This window comes from Lissotriton vulgaris, chromosome 9 (genome assembly GCF_964263255.1).
Source record: "Lissotriton vulgaris chromosome 9, aLisVul1.2, whole genome shotgun sequence".
In the NCBI taxonomy this organism is placed as follows: Eukaryota; Metazoa; Chordata; class Amphibia; order Caudata; family Salamandridae; genus Lissotriton; species Lissotriton vulgaris.
In genome coordinates this window covers 1,183,395,401-1,183,413,658 of record NC_141697.1, presented here as the reverse complement: position 1 = coordinate 1,183,413,658, position 18,258 = coordinate 1,183,395,401, and the positions used below count along the sequence as shown (strand labels likewise).

The 18,258-nt window shown below is 46.1% G+C and overlaps 1 protein-coding gene across 2 annotated transcripts in view; it reads right to left on the bottom strand.

Moving 5' to 3' along the window:
* IRAK2 (interleukin 1 receptor associated kinase 2) overlaps positions 1-18,258 on the bottom strand; it is a 183,049-nt gene that overhangs the window by 117,978 nt on the left and 46,813 nt on the right. For both annotated transcript variants that reach the window (XM_086939230.1, XM_086939229.1), the window contains exons 3-4: positions 9,341-9,493; positions 6,944-7,050 (exon numbers count right to left, since the gene is read on the bottom strand). In XM_086939230.1, the coding sequence (XP_086795356.1) occupies positions 6,944-7,050; positions 9,341-9,493 (260 nt within the window). The remainder of the gene's footprint in view (positions 1-6,943; positions 7,051-9,340; positions 9,494-18,258) is intronic.

The window sequence follows — 18,258 nt, the reverse complement described above, 5'->3', positions numbered from 1 at the left end:
CAAAAAATTCCAGTATGCAAATGCCGCCTAGTAAATCGACAAAGGCTCTGCACAGTTCGAGCCAGCAAGCAGAACTCTCTTGCTTTAAAATCTATTTATTGTTTGGCATAAAGACGGCCGTCAGTCCGCTGGCGTTCCCGTCGGCACATGCGCGTAGCAGCCGACGGGAACGCCAGCGGACTGACGGCCGTCTTTATGCCAAACAATAAATAGATTTTAAAGCAAGAGAGTTCTGCTTGCTGGCTCGAACTGCGCAGAGCCTTTGTCGATTTACTAGGCGGCATTTGCATACTGGAATTTTTTGTTATCCGCCGTACCGCCCGTTTCAAAGAATAGTGATCTTAAATCAACCGAACCACCCTGGCACTTCTATCTTTATTCACGGATCTATACCAACCGAGAATATCATCTTTAATGAAGAAAACTAGTCTGCCGACCGGACCCATTCTGACCACCCTTCGTTGGTAGAAGCTTTTCTCTTCGGTCCCCCGGCAAGCCTTGAGACTTTACCGAGCTTCGCACTTCCGTAAGATTGAGATCGGCATGGTGTGCACACCAGATAAGGACAGTTGAGTTCTTCCTTTCATCGTGATCTTCTCTCCAACTCACTGACATTTCCACCCACTGATACTACACAGGCCCTGAAGAGAATCCCAAGAAAACCAGTGGGATTCGAAACGCGTAGGCCTCTGCCACATGGTGTCTGCGAGAGCGACAAGAGTATCTTGTCTATTCTTCTTTAGTCGCTAGTACAATACCAAGTTTATTTAGCAAAACAAACTTCTGTCTGTAGATTTAATTAGGATTGTACATTATATAAAGTAACTGTTTTCTCATCAATTTCTGTTAAACTATGTCCGCAGACTGTGGCCCTTTGTTTTTCCTTGTAGTATAGACTGTATATAATTTTAGATTGTAAGTTCATGCCCATTAGAGTCCCTTTCCCCGAGTGGTGTGAATGTGTTTTTGAATGTCTGTGATATGCCTGAAATACTGGATGACTGATGTTTAGGAGTTACTCTCCTAAGTCCCCTGTGTCCTTTTGTAAATATGTCCCGTTGTAAAAAATGAAAATATAAAAGTCTCCTGTCTTTCTAATATTGTTAAAATAAAAAACTATTAAATAGTAACTCCCGTTCTTGAATTTTCCTTCAAGTTCTGTTTGGTTATCTGGTGTATTAGAATTATCCATATCAGCACTGGCACCCCACTTTTGTTTCTTGATAGTCCGGCTCAGCCTTGCTGATTAGAGCCACCCCGTGGTTGTTTTTTCCTTCATAATGTATGTTTTAGCACAATATCAATACAAACTGGCATTGGTCACCCTTTAACCCGAAAATAATGTTATACACCTCTAATTTGGGAGGCCGTTCCCTCTGGCTTGCCTTTGGACCCCGCCTTTCGAGAGGGGCCCCTAATGGATCCACGCCGGCGGCTGCGGCGAAAGTCAGGCCCAAGACATCCACAGATGGATCTGGATCAGCGTCAGTCTTGCCATCTCAACCTTCCCTGGTGCCGGTCCTGAGGTCGGCGCCATCCCCATTTATATCGATGACTCAGACACACAGTCAGAGGGGTGTCGCCCAATGCCAAACCAGCGCAGACTTGAGTCATGCCTTCCAGACTGGAGCTTCAGCCCTATTCTTAAGAGTTAGGACTCAGGAAGGAATGGGAGGGGACGCCCTGTAGAATACCTGCCATATTATACCAACCTGGATTGGTGAGAGGATTTGGCGGATGCAAGCCTACAGTATACTTCTCCAGATACTGGCATGATTTCTTTCCCTACTGTGGCTACAGAGGATGAAGCTTCAATAGCAATGGTAGTGAGGAGGGTGGCTGAGGTCTTGGACCTTAGCTTTCCCTCGGTGGCAGTCAAGGTTAACGTTTTGACAGAAGTGCTTCAGCCCTGGAGTGTCCCCCCCCCCCCCCAGAACCGCTTCTCCCATTTAATGAAGTACTTACTGATGTCCTGCTTTGGACTTGGTCCGAGCCCAACACTGGGGCTCCTGTGAAAAGGACAGTAGCCCTCCACCACCCCGCTTCAGGGACCCCAAATTCCTTACAGCACACACTTCCCCAGAGAGATTGGCGTTCCTAGCTTTTACTTCCCACATAAATCCTGGTGCATTCCCCACCAGATCGGGAATCCAAGAGGCTGGACATTATAGGCAAAAAAACTTTTTCTTCTACCAGCCTGGTATTGCCGTCCGTACCCACGCATGCCTTTTGGGCCACTATTCCCACGCTCTGTGGGATACGGTTGCACAGGTGCGGCCAATGGTTCCGGAGGAGGCCCGAGCTGTGCTCTTCCTGGCTGTTGCTGACGGGAGGGATGCAACTAAATTAAAATGTTAGATTAGACTGCACACCACTGACTCACAAAGCAGAGCAGTTTTGTCGACAGTGGCCCTACGATGCCACACCTGGTTGAGGACAACTGGGTTTTCTGGGGCTATCCATCCATCACTTATGGATATGTCCTTTTATGGCTCCTGTCTCTTCGGAGACTAGGCAAATTCAGCAGTGGAGCACTTTAAGGACAGCGGGTCTATGGCCAGGGCCTTGGGCCTTGGAATGGCCCCTCACCACCCCCAAGCCACCTTTCGTAGCCACAGAAGGGCTTCCAGCTGCATCTGGACCCGCCCAGCCACCACGGTGGGCAAGCCTCACAGCCTCTGCATGGCTGAGGATGTAGTGCCTACCGGCGAATGGGTTTGGCAGCCAGTGGTTGGGTCAGTCCACCACCCCAGGGAGCTGCAGCCTCCAAGCCTTCCTAATCTGTCCTCTTATCACCATGGACTCCCAGTGGGAGCAGGATTCACCATCACCTGCCCCTCTGGCGGTCCATAACAATGGACAAGTGGGTTTTGCAGATCATTCGAAGGAGCTACTCGCTTCCCTTCATGACTACACCTCCCTCCATGCCACCAACGTGCGACAGGCTGACGGAGGATCACCTATCTCTTCTCCGCCAGAAAGTGATGTCTTTATTGGCCAAAGGAGCCATAGAGAGGATGCCAATGTCGTCGTTTTTTTTCCCCGCTTCTTTCTGGTACCCAAAAAGGATGGAGGCCTTCACTGTATCCTAGACCTGCGCCCTCTCAATTTCATCTTCAGGAAGGAGTAGTTCAAAATGTTCACGGTAGCCAAGGTTCTGTCTGCCCTCGACCCGGGAGACTGGATGGTAGCGCTGGACTTGTAGGACGCATACTTTCATACCCTCGTCCTGCCTGCCTACAGGCACTACCTTTGTTTCTTAATGGGCCAGGAGAATTTTCAGTTAGCTGTGACAGTCTTCCCCCATCTCTTAGACTGGCTGTTGAAGGCAGGCTAGCCCCAGGCTGTAATTTCTCACCTCCAGACTACGTCTAACTCCTGCACTCGCTGGGTTCATTAGCAACATGCCAAAGTCCCATCTGACCTCCCCTCAGATGCACCCTTTCATTGGAGGCATTCTGGACACAATGCAGTTTCGAGCCCATCCTCACGAATAATGAGCCTGCGATATTCAGGCTGTGATACCAATGTTTCAGCTTCTATTCTGGATTTCGGTGAGACTGACTCCTAGGCTGCTGGTCTTCATGGTATCCTGCATCCTGCTTGTGACACATGCCTGCTAGCATATGCGGGCTCTGCAGTGGGACCTGAAGTTCCAGTGGGTGCACCATCAGGGGAATCTCACCAACATGGTCCAGATCTCAGAGGGAACTGCACAATATCTGCAGTGATGGTTAACTAATAGTGATTGGGTCAGCTGTCAACACCTTTGAATTCCCCAACCAGATCTGACAATAGTGACAAATGCGTCACTCCTGGGATGGGGTGGCCACCTAGGAAAGTTGGAGATCAGAGGCCTCTGGTGTCTAGCAGAATCCGCATGCCACATCACCCTATTGGAGCTCCAGGCTATCTGGCTGACACTGAAAGCCGTTCTGCACTCCATCAAGGGAAAACTAGTTCAGGTGTTCACGGACACCACCACCACCATTTGGTACTCCAACAAGCATGGGCGGGGTGCCGACGTGGACCCTTTGGTAAGAGGACCCAAGTCTCTGCGCATGGCTGGAATGTCAGGGCATTTCCCTGGTGGTTCAACATCTGGCGGGCTCTCTGAACGCCAGAGCAGACAAACTCAACCGAAGAAGCCTAGTCGATCACAATTGGCATCTCCATCCGGAGGTGGTGGAAGGTCTCTTTCACTGTGATGAGAGCCTTGGTTAGATCTGTACGCCACCCCCAAGAATGCACATTGTCAGCAGTTCTGCACACTGGAGTTTCCAAGGCAACTCTCACTCCAAGATGCTTTTTGTCTCAAGTGGAGCTCAGGCCTCCTGTATGCCATTCTGCCCATACCACTCCTGCCCAGGGTTCTCAAGAAGTTGAGGAATGACCGGGCCCAAGTCATCCTTGTGGCTCCAGATTGGGCACAGAGAGTCTGGTATCCCAAGGTGATCAGCATGGCCATCAGGCTACCCCTTCTTGAGGATCTTATGTCACAGCAGCAGCGAAGGGTTCTAGATAACAGTGAGCCCGAGCAGACATTTACTGAGAGAAGCTAGTCCTGTTTGCACACAAACCCAGACCTAGTAGAGCTTGTTTCACATTTAAGGCGCATGGGGTGGGGGGGAATTGTCTTTTTATCTCTTTGCTTATTTTTATTGTATTAATGTTTAACATTCGAGCGCATGAAAGAGACTAGAATGTTCTCACTACAGGTTTGACCCCATTGTGTCATGCAAGTTGGGCTGCCTGGTGTTTCCATGGTTACCACAAACCTACCATAAACAGAAAGAAAACCACATAAACCACATTTTGCACGTGAAACCGGTTTTACCCAGATTGGGTGTGGCGTTGAAGGTTTATAAGCCACCATGACTTGCTTTTGTTGCTGCTGTTAACTTTCCTTTTTTGGTCCCCCCTGTCCCCGAATGTCACAGGGTGGGAGGATCCTTGGCGGCACAGGCTTAGGATAATGTGCTGCATGGCTAAACAGTTACACCGTCCCAAAGGCGAGACCTATTGGCATGCAAATTATTGTTTTAGTTTCTTCCTGTGCAGCAGTGGATGGAAATGATCAGTTTATTCTAACTTGCTCAGGGCTTATTCGTAGAAAAAAATACATAAATAAATAGTAATAAAAAGTACAAGGACCAATGCCAGGGTTGCCAAGAACCAAGGCTGCTAGTTTTTAATGTGCCTCTTTCCTCAACCACCCTACACTTCATGTCTCTAACTCTTCCGAGTTCTTTTTCATCCCAAATGACAATCTTCCTATCTTTCTCTTCTTCCTTTCTCCATTTCATGTCTTTCTTTCTCTTCCTCTGGGTCAGACTCAGATAATGAAAAACAATCCTGGTCCCCAAAATGAGGGCCCGGTCCACCACCTGTAACCACAAGCACAAATTAGCACTCATGGGCCACAGGTTTTCACAGTTCTCTGCTATGCTCTGCAGCTGCACTAATAACAGCTTTGTGTTCTTCATACTGGAAACCTATTTGATAAGGCTAGCGCCCAATTTCTGCCTTGCCTCCAAAACTTCATCACCGCCTACTCTATCCTCTGCATGAATCCAGAATACATCTTCATCTCCTCATGCAGGACCACTTCAAACACACCCATAAAACCCTCAGCTGGCTTCTAGAGAATGCTAGAATTACATTGAAGGCTCTATGTAAAAACTACAAAGCCTAACATGTCAAAAGTCTTGAGTACCTGCAGAAAATGCAGCCCCAACCAGTAATCTTCACCTCTTGTCCTCCCACTTGATCAATGATTCTTCAGTAGACTGAAACATCATTGGGGTTCAAGTGCTCAATACTATGGAATGTCATTATCCCTAGCCTGAGATCTGGAATCTGAACTTAACTTTATGAAATTTGGGAAACTCCTGAAAACTGAACTTTTTTTAACTTGCCTCAGCACAGGGTTCATCACTTAAGGATATTTCAATGTATTTCAGATCCAAAATGATTGGACTCCAAAGATCCTATCCAACCACTCAGTTGGACTTTTTCTTTGCATCAGCTCTCCGAAGAACCCAACATGTGTACACCAGTGCTTTACAAAACTGCTAAACAAATACATTGGCATGTGAGAATCTTTGCAGATGCCCACTATATATACTTTAGACCTTGTTTTTGAAGACAGCACACACATTAACAGTTCCTCCATTGTATTTAGCCAAGAGGAACATAGCCATGCAATGGCGAGCGATCGCCGGACACTCACTCGAGACATGGGTAGGGGCGGTGAGGAAGTGGGCGGCAGCGGAGGAGGACGCCCTGAGGGAGGAGGAAGCGAAAGGCCAGCGCAAACACCCGATATCGCTAGAATGGGCCACACTATCCCACCAGTTTCTGTCAGCTCACAAGCGTGACACCCCATGTACCTCTCCACACGCCTCAACGCCTCACTAGGGGGTACAGGACCTAGCCCCCCCCCCCTGTATCTCGGTCATCCTCTCCGGGACCCGCACCCGCTTCTCTGCAGTCCCCACCCCACCCCCCCATCGCCTTTTTGCAGATGTGCCCTGAACAATTTGCTTAACCCTGCTCCTCTGGCTCAGTCTTCGCCCCCCCCCCCCCAGCCACCCCTCCCTTCCTCCCCAGTTATATCTCCCCCCCTTTGGGGTATTAGCTCTCCACTCCCTTGCAGTAACACTGCTTCCGTTACCAATCTCCCTCTTTCCCCACGCAGTCCCCTGTTCCTTTCCCCCAAATGCCCCTGGAGTTCACGCTGCATTAGTCATTAGCGGATCCATGCCTTTATTCCACGCATCTTCGGATTATCGTATACATCCCGTAGGCATGTTTGTACGGTTGTCACATCTTTGACCGCAATGTGATGTATCATGAGAGTTTTTTCATTGACAAAAAGTTAATCAAAAAAACAGTTCCTCCATTTTATGGTCAGTCCTGCATTCAGGAAATGCCAACTTACCGCTAACCCAGGTGACACAAGGTCTGCATCACAGCTTGACCGCAGGGATCGCATTAGAGACTCAGGTGGTGAGGGAGGGTTAGGAAGGCACAATGCTAGCATTCTTTCTGAAACACAAATGGCATTACTTAAATGTATAGAAACACACAAAGGAAGAAGAAAATTCTGAAGAATGATCTCTTAAAAGCCGGGATCAGTAGTACCGTCAACCTTCATTTCACTGGGCATATTTCTAAGAGGGGCTCTCGGGTTTCTCCTGCTACCTCTCTTGGTGTAAGCAGATATTTTAAAAAATGCAGCAAAATAAAACACAATCTGATCCAAGCAGCCTGCCTATTTACACACCTATTTTAGCAGATCTTACTCTGTATTGGTCTTTACTGTGGCTTTGCACAAAATCTTGGGTGCTTTTTGCAACGACGTCTGCAAATTGATTTGAGCGCAAACTCATATTTGGCCCAAACCAGAGGTAGAACTGGTGAAGTAATAGTGCACACTGTGGATGTTTGCCTGCAAGATTTTCGTCAGGTAAATCTAATGCTATTTGTGTAGGAAAACATTGCAGATGTATTATTACGGAGTTAATCCACATTTTTGTAGGGTAAGCCAGTGGCCCCTCTTGTCTTGGACTTCCTCACCCAAGTACAGCTCTGGATTGAACTACATGTGCATAACAAGGAAACACTTTTTAGTGAGACTAAGGTCTTATTACTCATTTTTGTAGAGCAAGAGAGAATTGGGGAGCTGTCCCATTCTACCTCTTTTTGATGAAATGTAAATCCATGTGGGCATTCTGATGACCCCCTTTTTTGCATTTTTAACGTAAAGAAGTCCCTTTTCCCCGTTCTGTCATAGTTCGGTATAAGAAATACTATTTTACATTTTAGTTTCTAAATTCAAGGTGCTTTAGAGATTTTTTTTAAATGGACACAACAAAAATCATCTTTTAGGTTACCTTTCAAATTCTCATTTAATTTTTAATATAAGAATACCATCCGGCTATACCGCGATCCAACAAAAACAGAGACACTGCTGCTAAGCGGTAGCGATCTAACCTGCATCCTGCTGCTAAGCGGTGTCGATCTAACCTATATCCTGTTTGACTGGCCTCTTCCACAATTATGTAGCACCCGTTACGTTGGTCTTCGTTATTACAAATCAGGAAAGCGGTGATGGAAAATGCACAGAACACTTTGTATGAAAGGGCCAAATGGAACTGTTCCCTCTCATACAAGGTCTTTCTACAGATCAGGTTACTTGGGAATCAGATTGATGCATGGCAGGTTATGCAACCTTGAATATTCAACTGGAGAGGGCATGAGGCATAACAGTAGTATGTGTGTGGCATATCTGTTTGGCTGAGAATGGGAGTACAGAAAGACTGGTGTGAACTAGCAAATCTTTCTATTTCAAAGGATCTATTTTATCCACAGTAGTCATAATCAGAATATTAAAAGGTACTACAATTACTAGTTTCACATAGTGTAAAGGGCCACAAGGGGCAACTCATGGTGGTTTGTGATTGGGGGGGGGGGGCAGATTATGGTCACGGGGAGTCTTCTCAATGTCAGAGGCATCTACTAACTTCAGGGTGGTGTTCTACTGAGCATGTGAAAGTTAATCGACAACAAGTGCACACCCTGACAGTAAGAGATGCATGAACCCTCTTGGCCATCTGTAAGAGATCACACACAAGTTATTTATCATACAGGAAACTAATAGACCAAAAAGAGCTGCTAACACACACACACACACACACACACACACACACCCCACCCCACCATAACCAACTAGAAATCTAATAACTTTAAAAGTGTTAATGCTAACACATACAATCGCGTCATTTATCAAACAGGAAACTAATAACTTAAAAAGAGCTACAGCCACAAACACATCACGAAATCTGTAGTATGTTCCACTGTGGTGAAACCAAGGAAAGGCAGTAGGGGTGGTTCACACTTGGTATAGGAGAGCCACTCTCACCAAAAACTATTTCAGTACAAAAGTTAGATTTTTTTAAGATGGTGCAGGGCCCATTTTATTTACCACAGCCCCTTGTTTTTCTTTTTTTTTTATATGTTTATAAAAAAAATTTAAATCTCTACATAATCCTCTTTAGCATGGGCAAACATGTCAGATTTGTAAAACACTGAATGTATTTCGCCATCAGAAACACAAATGAGACAAGGCTCGTTACAGAAGCCACTTTGTGTCTCTTAAACCCCCGTCTGTAAAAATTCCCCTTCCGCGTGTTCATTGTGTTAGTAATAAGCCTCGTGAAGAGTTAGTCAAAACAATCATCCCAAAGCCAGTGACTTCAGAGAAATAACCTGCTACGCGACAGATTCGTGTGGGTTGTTCAACAGCTTAGCCTTTAATACCAAACCGAAGACATACCTGGTTCTGTAGAGTCTGGGGAGATGACGACACCAGGTGCGTTCTCCTCTGGACGGTGATTCGTCTTTGCTGCATTGTCCAATGCTTTGCAGTTTTTGGGCTCATCCGGTAACACTTGGTCAGGAAGAGCCTCAAAGCAGGATCCTTTGTACCCTGAAGGAAAAAAGAACAGTTATAAAAGAGGAAATTCTGAGTTTTTCAGGTGAACACCAAACACTGCATGAAATCAAGCTAATAACCACGCTGATATCAAAGGACTTAATCATTTTTGGAATATTGCTAAATCAGATGATGGTCAAATTACAATTTAGACTAAAACGCTGTAGGCTGTCCCAACGCGCTGGCTAGTGTTGTATTGAGAGTTGCTAGCTGGTTCAGAGAAAGTACCAGCCATTTCTGGATATGTTGAGATCTTGTAAGCCCACAATGCGGGTACTAGAGCAGGAATTTGTGCCCATCACCTGTATTCATGTTTATCATTGGAACCCCAGCTTTGATTGGTTTAGAGCAGGAGTAGTTACACAAAACTACTGAGTTATTATCACCGTAGGAACTTGTATTTAATATTTTAAGTATAATTCAAATAAGAAAAATATTAACTTTGGCAGGTGTTCCCATTCTTTCACCACTATTCGTATTACTAGAATTCCAAAGTAGTAAGTTGGTGGCAGGTCAGCTGAAATAACCGTGGCAAGCATATTACTAGCAGTAGATTCTGGACGGTCGTGGGCTTTGGGGCTGATGAGAAGTCAGAATAAATCCTGCATATAAAATAATTTGTTGGATAAGCAGACATCTGGCAGATTCTTTTTGCAGAAGGATAGGACTGACTGCTGAAGCAGGATAAAATGGACAGATATTTTCCTGTTATTCTATTTTTTGGCTTTATATCCTTTGTGAGTTATTTGACTGCAATGCAGATTAAGGATGTAGCCACAAAACCGCATGATTGCAGTGGTTCAATAGGTAATCTAGAACGGCTGCTCTTGGCTCTCTACACTGAAGGATTAGCCCACGCTTTGATATTCATGCAGCTTGCCTAACAGCTTGTTGGACTTGGCCCTTTCTGCATGATCACCCCAGATATTTTGCCTACCTTTGCTAAACATGTTTTTGTTGGCTACACACTTTACTCCTGCTAATCAGTGGTATGGTGCTGGTGCTCTCCCTTCCAAACATGGTAAATTGGTATGCTCCTGATTAGTCCTTTAATTTACTTATAAGCCCCTAGTATATGGTACTACGTGTACCCAGGGCCTGTAAATTAAATACTACTAGTGGGCTGCAGCACTCATTGTGCCACCCAAAAAAGTAGACCTGTAAAGCAGGTCTCCGGGCCGGCCTTTGCAGCTGGTCTGTGCAATTTTAAAGTGATGTTAGGACCAGGCAAAATAAACTTTCGGCCAGGCGTAACCCGTACTTATAAGTAACCCAGGGCGTAGTGGGGCTACGCAGAGGGCACCGGAGTTGCGAACAAACTCCATGGAACTCCGCTCAGCTCTCCTACGCCACTCGCCTCCACCCCCCCTATATTAACAAATATTCTAAATTCTTGAGAAATCCTTGAGAAAACTGTGCATGCACCCGCGCATTTCTTGCGAGAAAGGCGCATCTGCTCGCGCAGTTTCCTCAAGGATTATCCAGACTGCAAGGAAGAGAAGGAGGGCAGCCCTCGGACGCCGCAGTTCAGGTAAGTGGTTTTAATTTTAAGTAATTTTGAATTACTTGTTAATATAGGGGGGTGGAGGCGGGGGATAGCCAACTCCTCCGCTCCGGAGATTTGTCATCTCCGCGGAACGCAGAGGAGACAAATCTCTGCACATTCCGCAGGCGGAGCGAAGGTCTCCGCTCAGGCTTACTTCTCCGCCCGGGCTTACTTATAAGTCCCCCTAAGGAAGGCTGTAAATTCTCATAGGTCAGCGTACATGGTATTTCAAAAAAAGGACATGTGTACTTAAGTTTTAATGTTCCTAAAGTTGTTTCTCTCTGTAACAAGGCTACATCTCCCATAGACTAAACAGTGGGTTACCTTACATCACTTAATAAGCGATGACTTCAGTTTAGGAGCGCAAATAAATAAGTACTTTTTCACTCATTGAATTGTCATTTATAGTCCTCTTGGGTGGCAAAGTCAAATCTTAAAAATGCCTCTTTTAGAAAGTTATACAAAAAACGGGTTTGAGCTTTAGGTAGCACGAGGAAAGGCTAGGCCATAGAACTATGAATATAAAAACTACTACTGCCTTCCTGCTGTATGTATTAAATGATTTCAACATATACAGTACATTTCAATCTACTGATTGAGCAAAACCAAAGCTTTTTTATTAGGATAGTCTTTTACTTTCTTCTCAAAACATGTTCTCTTCTTTGAAACATCAATTTATTGGTACATATCCTACATCTAATTTATATGCTAATCACAAAATGGACTAAACGTTCTACACAACTTAGACAGTTGAAAGACTCTAGGGTACATCAATATGTTATGATAATTATATGTACATTGTGACCCCAAACATAAAAGGATTGTAAGTTATGAACAATCAAAATGCTCAAACATACATCAATGTGTGGGAATAATTGTGACCCCCAACACATTATAACATGAGACAAACTTACATCAGTGTATCTGAAAATGAAGTGTAATATACTATACTAATCAGTCTTTAAAGACCAGAACTAGTTTTTTTTAAAACAAAAAGAAGTGGGTGCTGAGAAAGAATCCAAGTAGTAAGTCCCATACATTATTAAAATGCATGGTCAAAGGCAAAAAGATGTAAGGGGTTATTGATATTTTTAACCGGATTAACCACTTCTCTAGTCGTTCTATTGAAAATTCATTTGCATTAAACTTTCTGGGCCATGTGGGTGTCGACTTGTTTTGACTTCGCAGGATTCTGAGGTCTCCTCAGGACAGGTGCGGTTTCGCAAACCTTGTCCTTCACCCCAGGGAAATAACATGCTCATGTATTACACAAGTGCACGGTGACTCATAATTAAATTTGCACCACGTAGATCACTTGGCACTGGGCTCACGAACTTCACATATGATGTTGCTATATGGCAAAACTTTGTGTTGAAATTGTTGTGTAATGTGCCCAGAAATGCAAAAACAATTCAGTTGGGTGATACGGCTGATTTGTTGGAAACATATATAAAGTAACTGAAATTGTAGCAGCAGCAGCACTCTTTCTCTTGTTTATTGACAGGCCCAACTCCTATCTTGCTTTATACAGGCCCAACCCCATCTCGCCAGTAGATAATGACTAATTGTCACACTTTTATTTATGCTTACTGTATAGCATAATGATGCGCTTTTAATGCATGCCTAGGATTAGTTAATTATTCTGCATTGTCGTTTGCAGCATAATTTTGTTAGGAAGAGGTGAATCCTTTGTCCCTTCCCCCATCCTTTATGGCTGACACTACATGGTCTTTCTTATGTATATTGTTATTAACACATCTATGTCTTTACCTCCTCTTAGTACCTTGCTGGCTGTGTGTGGATTCTCTCTTATTTTATGGTTTCTATTCACAATCTTATGGCAGCCTGCCGATAGGCTTAGGAACTTCTATTTCTCTAGTACGGTTATGGGTACATAACCCAAGGTCGGTGTCTGCTCCATGACACTCGCCATGCATGGATCGCACATATAACATTGATGTTTGATGCTGTTGAGGGTTTTTTCTTTTTGTCTGTTTGTATGTGGGTGTTCACTGACGTTTAGGATTGGTGCGGCTGGTGGGAGGAGGAACGTTATTGGGAATGTTACTTCATTGTAGTGACATTAGAGGACTGTTTCTTAGACGATTTCAGACTGAATGTGGTTTCTGGATACAGCAACATTTGTTACCATCGTAAACATGGGTAGATCCCACAGGCCCAATGCTTCGGTGTATTAGCAGGAACACAAGAGGGTTAAATAACCCCTGCAAGGCATAGGATTTAAATCACTCTGCTCCCACTTATCGCCATCAACCAATCCCACATTCTTATTCTTGTGAGGTTCATACCGCTATTTCTCCTCATACTCTACTTATTTCCGCAGGTTAGTCATTCTTGTTAATAAGTCTCAAGAGTTCACGTTTAAGGAGTGCATTACCAGCTCAAGCAGCATACTAGTGATAGTGGTGGGTTTGCTTGACACACAGCCAGTTAACATTTATGGTCCAAATCTTTATTACATTGTTTTTTAGTTTTTTTAATGAAGTCATGCTCAAGTGTGAGAAATATAAAGATTGGTTCATCCGGAGGTGGTTGCCTCCACGACTTGCGGATGTTGCTCTGTTTGTTGTATTAGTTCTGTGGTTTTAGACGGGGTCTTTCTAAAATAATCCCGTAGAGTTAGGCTCTTGGGTTTCTGAGGATTTGGGGTGTGCTTGACGTGGCCCTGAACCCCAGCTGCGTCAAGTTGCTTGGACTTCCTTCGCTTGGGAGCAGTGTACTTTCTTACTTTGCCGGATCTCATTGCACCGGGAGGATCTTGGCTTAAACTCTTTTTCACCACTGCTTGTGAATCAAGGAGAGTAAGTCTGTTTCCCAATGAAAATTTATCTATTTAACTTGTTTAGTAGGTGAATAACTGTCGATGTGGGCCGCTTTAGGTTGTGAGAAAATAAACTGGTCAGTTAGGTGTTTGTAAGCTCCATACAGTTTGTTAACAGTTGATTGATCGGTTTCGTGGGTGGCAGTAAAATGCTTTCCTACTGGGGTAGCTTTGTCGTGTAGCCACGTACCTGGTTGATGTGTTCTTCATACCCCAGGTTCTCTTTGGTGACGGCTGTCCCCCGCTGGTTGATTCAGGCCAAGTCTCTGCCTCCTGTGAGTCTCACTCTATCACTGTATCACTGAGTCACTGTGTGGTAGATTTCGGCTCTCTGCCGTGCTGTGAGGCTCGAGGCAGGTGGCTCGCGGTATTAAGGGTAGCCCTCCCACTGCCCGCTACCTCTTCACCGCCGCTGCTCAGCTCGGGTTGGGTCGGAGGGGGGGGCGGCGGCCGGGACAGAGCCTGCTGCTTCCTTGCTTCCTCGCTTCACCCGCCTCTGCCTGCCGCCGCCTCGCCTCAAATGCTGAATGCACAGGACACGGAATGCGAAAACACGGACTGGACTCTCGGATTCCAAACCTAGTATGAGCTTCCCTGGTCCGTGTAGTGCGTTCCCGAAATCTGTCTGTTGGGCTATGTAGAGTGCCTCTAGCCCTGTAACAGATGGATCTGGAGTGCTTTCTTATGGTATGGTGCTGTCTTCCTGTGCCTTTCCGTACAGTGGAGGTGATTTATTCAACCTTATGCCCCTGCAGGATTTCTCTGGTAACTTTTTAGGACGCTCTGTCGGCGCGTCTATCTCAGCTGTCTTCAATTGTTTCTGAAAGCAAGGTGGGTGGCTGCTCCCTCACCTCCACCTCCTCACCTCCTCAGCGCCGCTACCGCTCTCTGCCCCACAGCGACGTCCTCCCGGCCTGTCCGCTCAGCCCCGCTCGATCCCCAGGGGCCTGGGGAGAACCGCAACCCGCCAAAATGCTGACCGCCAAGCCGCCGACCTCCCAACCGTCCTCCAACCGCAGCACAGGTGGAGCAGGTTGAGCAGCGATGCGGTGATGCGGTGGGGGTGGAGCAGCAGCCGTCAGCCGAGGTCCGTGTCCGGTAAATGGCAGCGGTACCGGTGGAGACAGTGATGGGTGCAGGGGGGGCGGGGGGAGGTTAACCAAGCGTTCGTGGAGGACCCGGTAGCCTGGTATCAGCTGGGCGAGCTCAGCGTGGCTCAGCTCGGCTCGCCCTTTCCAGCGCGTCCTCACAGCGCTTTTCGCCGCTTCTCAGCTCACAGTGTTTCGTCTCGTAGCTCCTCCTCCCAGCTCACGGATAATGCCCTCTGACCACCAAGGGTCTGACCTTAAAGCACCACTGAAAAACTGGGCATTCAACACAATGCCAGCAAAAGGGCCGCAAGATATCTATTTTTTTGGGTCCACCTGTACCAACCAAAACAGGGTAGACACCCAAACAGTTTCTCTCACTCCGGAGATGCCCTTTACCCCTCAGGCAGACGATAACGGGACTGCCCTTCCACTGCAAACACAGTTGGAAGACATAATGTGTTTAACAGAAGCTTCTCCTTTGCTGACACAACTCCCACATTTCCCGACTAAGCCACTCATGGGCCTCTCACAGCAAACAACGACAGCCCAAATCCACGGGAAAGTCGGGCCACCGCAATTTAATGACAGCTGTCAACCTCCAAACTCGCCAACCTCACCAATAACTAAAACATTAACAGAACCAACAGACGGAAGTCTATTACACAAGTTATCTTCACCTTTTGGCCTAATAAGAACTTTATGCCAAAACCAATCAGCGCAGAAGGCAGCAAATGATCAATCCACGTCGAATTTGTCACTTTTTTTTAAAAACACCCCAAATTTCTCAAACCCGAGTCCCACTCTGGATGACAAACTTAACACAGAAGAGGACACCACGACCAGTGCTTGGCCCCAACTATTGCAGACCCTGCAACAAATTGTGACCGCACTCAATTATCACTCAATAAAATTAGAGGTCCAAGTGGATCTACTAAACACTTTGGCACTCTTTACGTCAGGGATTGATGGTAAACTAGATCAACTGAATTCATTAATCTTAAGAGCGCAAGCATCTGCAAATTTTGCACAACCAACATGCTGCTGCTCTCCAATTATCAACTCCCTTTCCCTACTCCCAGATTGCCTTTCCACAATTATTAGGGAAGTAAAGCAGCTGAGGGGGGGTATCGTGTCAGCCATATTGCAACCCACTAAACATCAAGAACAGGACAACCCACTGAAGGACTGCGAAAACAAAAATACAAAAACAAAGGAAGAAGAAGCAGATATTAAAGGTTCTACCAACCGCCTTCAATCGATGAATGAGCAACTTCATAGCGCTCTAACAAATCCAACTCCGATGGTTGAAAACTGTACTCTCCCACCATCAACCGGGCCTATAAATCAGCATGTTAAACCTGAGGACAGACGAATCAACAGTCCCGACTCCTTGCCCGTTCTATCAGTCATGGACTCTCCCAGACCTACTCCCCCCTGCAGCAAACGAGAGCGCAAACGTCAACGAAAAGCGAGGAACAAACTCAGGGCTAACTCCAACGTGGCCCACCAGAATCTCTTCCCCATCTTCTCGATTGTCGAAAATAAAAAATCCTCTATAGAGCCCAGAACAGTGGCACCGACAATAAACTCAACAACAACCTCGAACGGACCAACTGTGGACTTACCCATTCAACAACGGGCGAGGAGCCCTCAGATCCTAAGCACATCAACAATCGCCTCGGCAACGAAAACAGAGGGAAGTGATCCTGCAATAAGTACAAGGGCGAGTCCAGTCCGGTCAAGCACAAGGATGAGTCCAGTCAGGTCAAGTAACACTGAGCAGGAATCTGCGGCAGGTAAATCCCAGTCCCTAACGGACCTTTCCCCCTCTGGAAATAAAAAAACAACGTCAAAACTGAGTTTCACCAAAACCATCCGCAATGACACAGCTGCACGGTTCAGACAAACCTCACAATTAAAACAGGCTCCCTCCCAACCACCACAGAAGCCACATCAAAACAGATCTGATGCTACAATCGAAAAACTGATCCCCAAACCCACAATTCCACCTGAGCCGCGAAGTGACAACCAATCGTGTCACCGAATTTTATTAGCCCCCGAGTACAAATCTAAGGGGCGGCACGATATTCTCAACAGATCAAATCTGCTGAAATTAGCGGAAGCCATACCGGGGCTAGCGGGCCTGGATACGAATAACATCGAATCCATTGAATTTCTTCCCCCACGAGGAAATCAACCCTCTGAGGTCACTGTTGTTACTTTCACGCAGGCAGAATGGGCAGGAGCCTTTCTCGAACACAAAGCCATACTGCAGAATTGGGGGATTAGAGTGCACCCTTACTCAACGCCAGGGTATCCAACCACGCTGCTATCAGGAGCAATTACATCCAACAAGCCGGCCTGCACTAAAAATACAGAGCATGGGAGGCCGTTCTCTGTTCTAAAAAACGCCTCAGGGCCGGATACAGAATCTAAAAGCCCTGAAACAGCGGCGAGAAGCAATGAACCAGATCACACCTGGGGATGGCTGCCAGCAGTGTTGGCCACAAAAAGTAGAACCTGACCACCTGCGACAAGACCATTAGCAAAAAAATACAACTCACTAAAACCACTCCCTTCGTCAGGGGCACAACAGCACAACGGGGTCAGTGGCAACGGGAAGCCACTTTTCTCACTGTGCTCATGGAACATCTGTGGCCTACACCAAAAAATCATAAATGAAGACACCATGGACTTCCTGGGGAAACACGTGGCAGTTGCCCTGCAGGAGACCTGGGAGCTAGAGGGTCGCCCCATTGAAGGATTCATTGAATTTCGGAAGCAGGCTCTGAGGGATAGCCGCTTCGGCCACCCTAAAGGCGGGCTCTCCATATACATATCTAATAATCTAAAAGGTGAACTGAGCCAACTTAACTTGAAAGAAGACTGGCTATTGGGGGTCAAAATTAAACTACGGAACAGACAGCGACTACTCCTACTTATAAATGTGTACATCAATCCTAACACCCGCACAAAAAAAGACCATCTGGCCAGATTTTGCGAAACCATGAATGATATAGCAACAGAATATCCCAACTCGGATCGCATCATCACTGGAGACTTTAACACGAACCTTTTCCACGGGAGTACAGCAGACTCAGAAGGCCCCAATCTGACCAGTATTATTGAGGATGTCCCCCAATCTAAACCCCCCATGCAAACTTACAATACACTAGGCGAGACCACTGTGTTAAGACTTTTCAACGCAGGATATCTGGTGGTGAATGGAAGATCAGCAAGCGATTCCCCCCCAAACTGGACCTGGTCAAATGGAAGAACA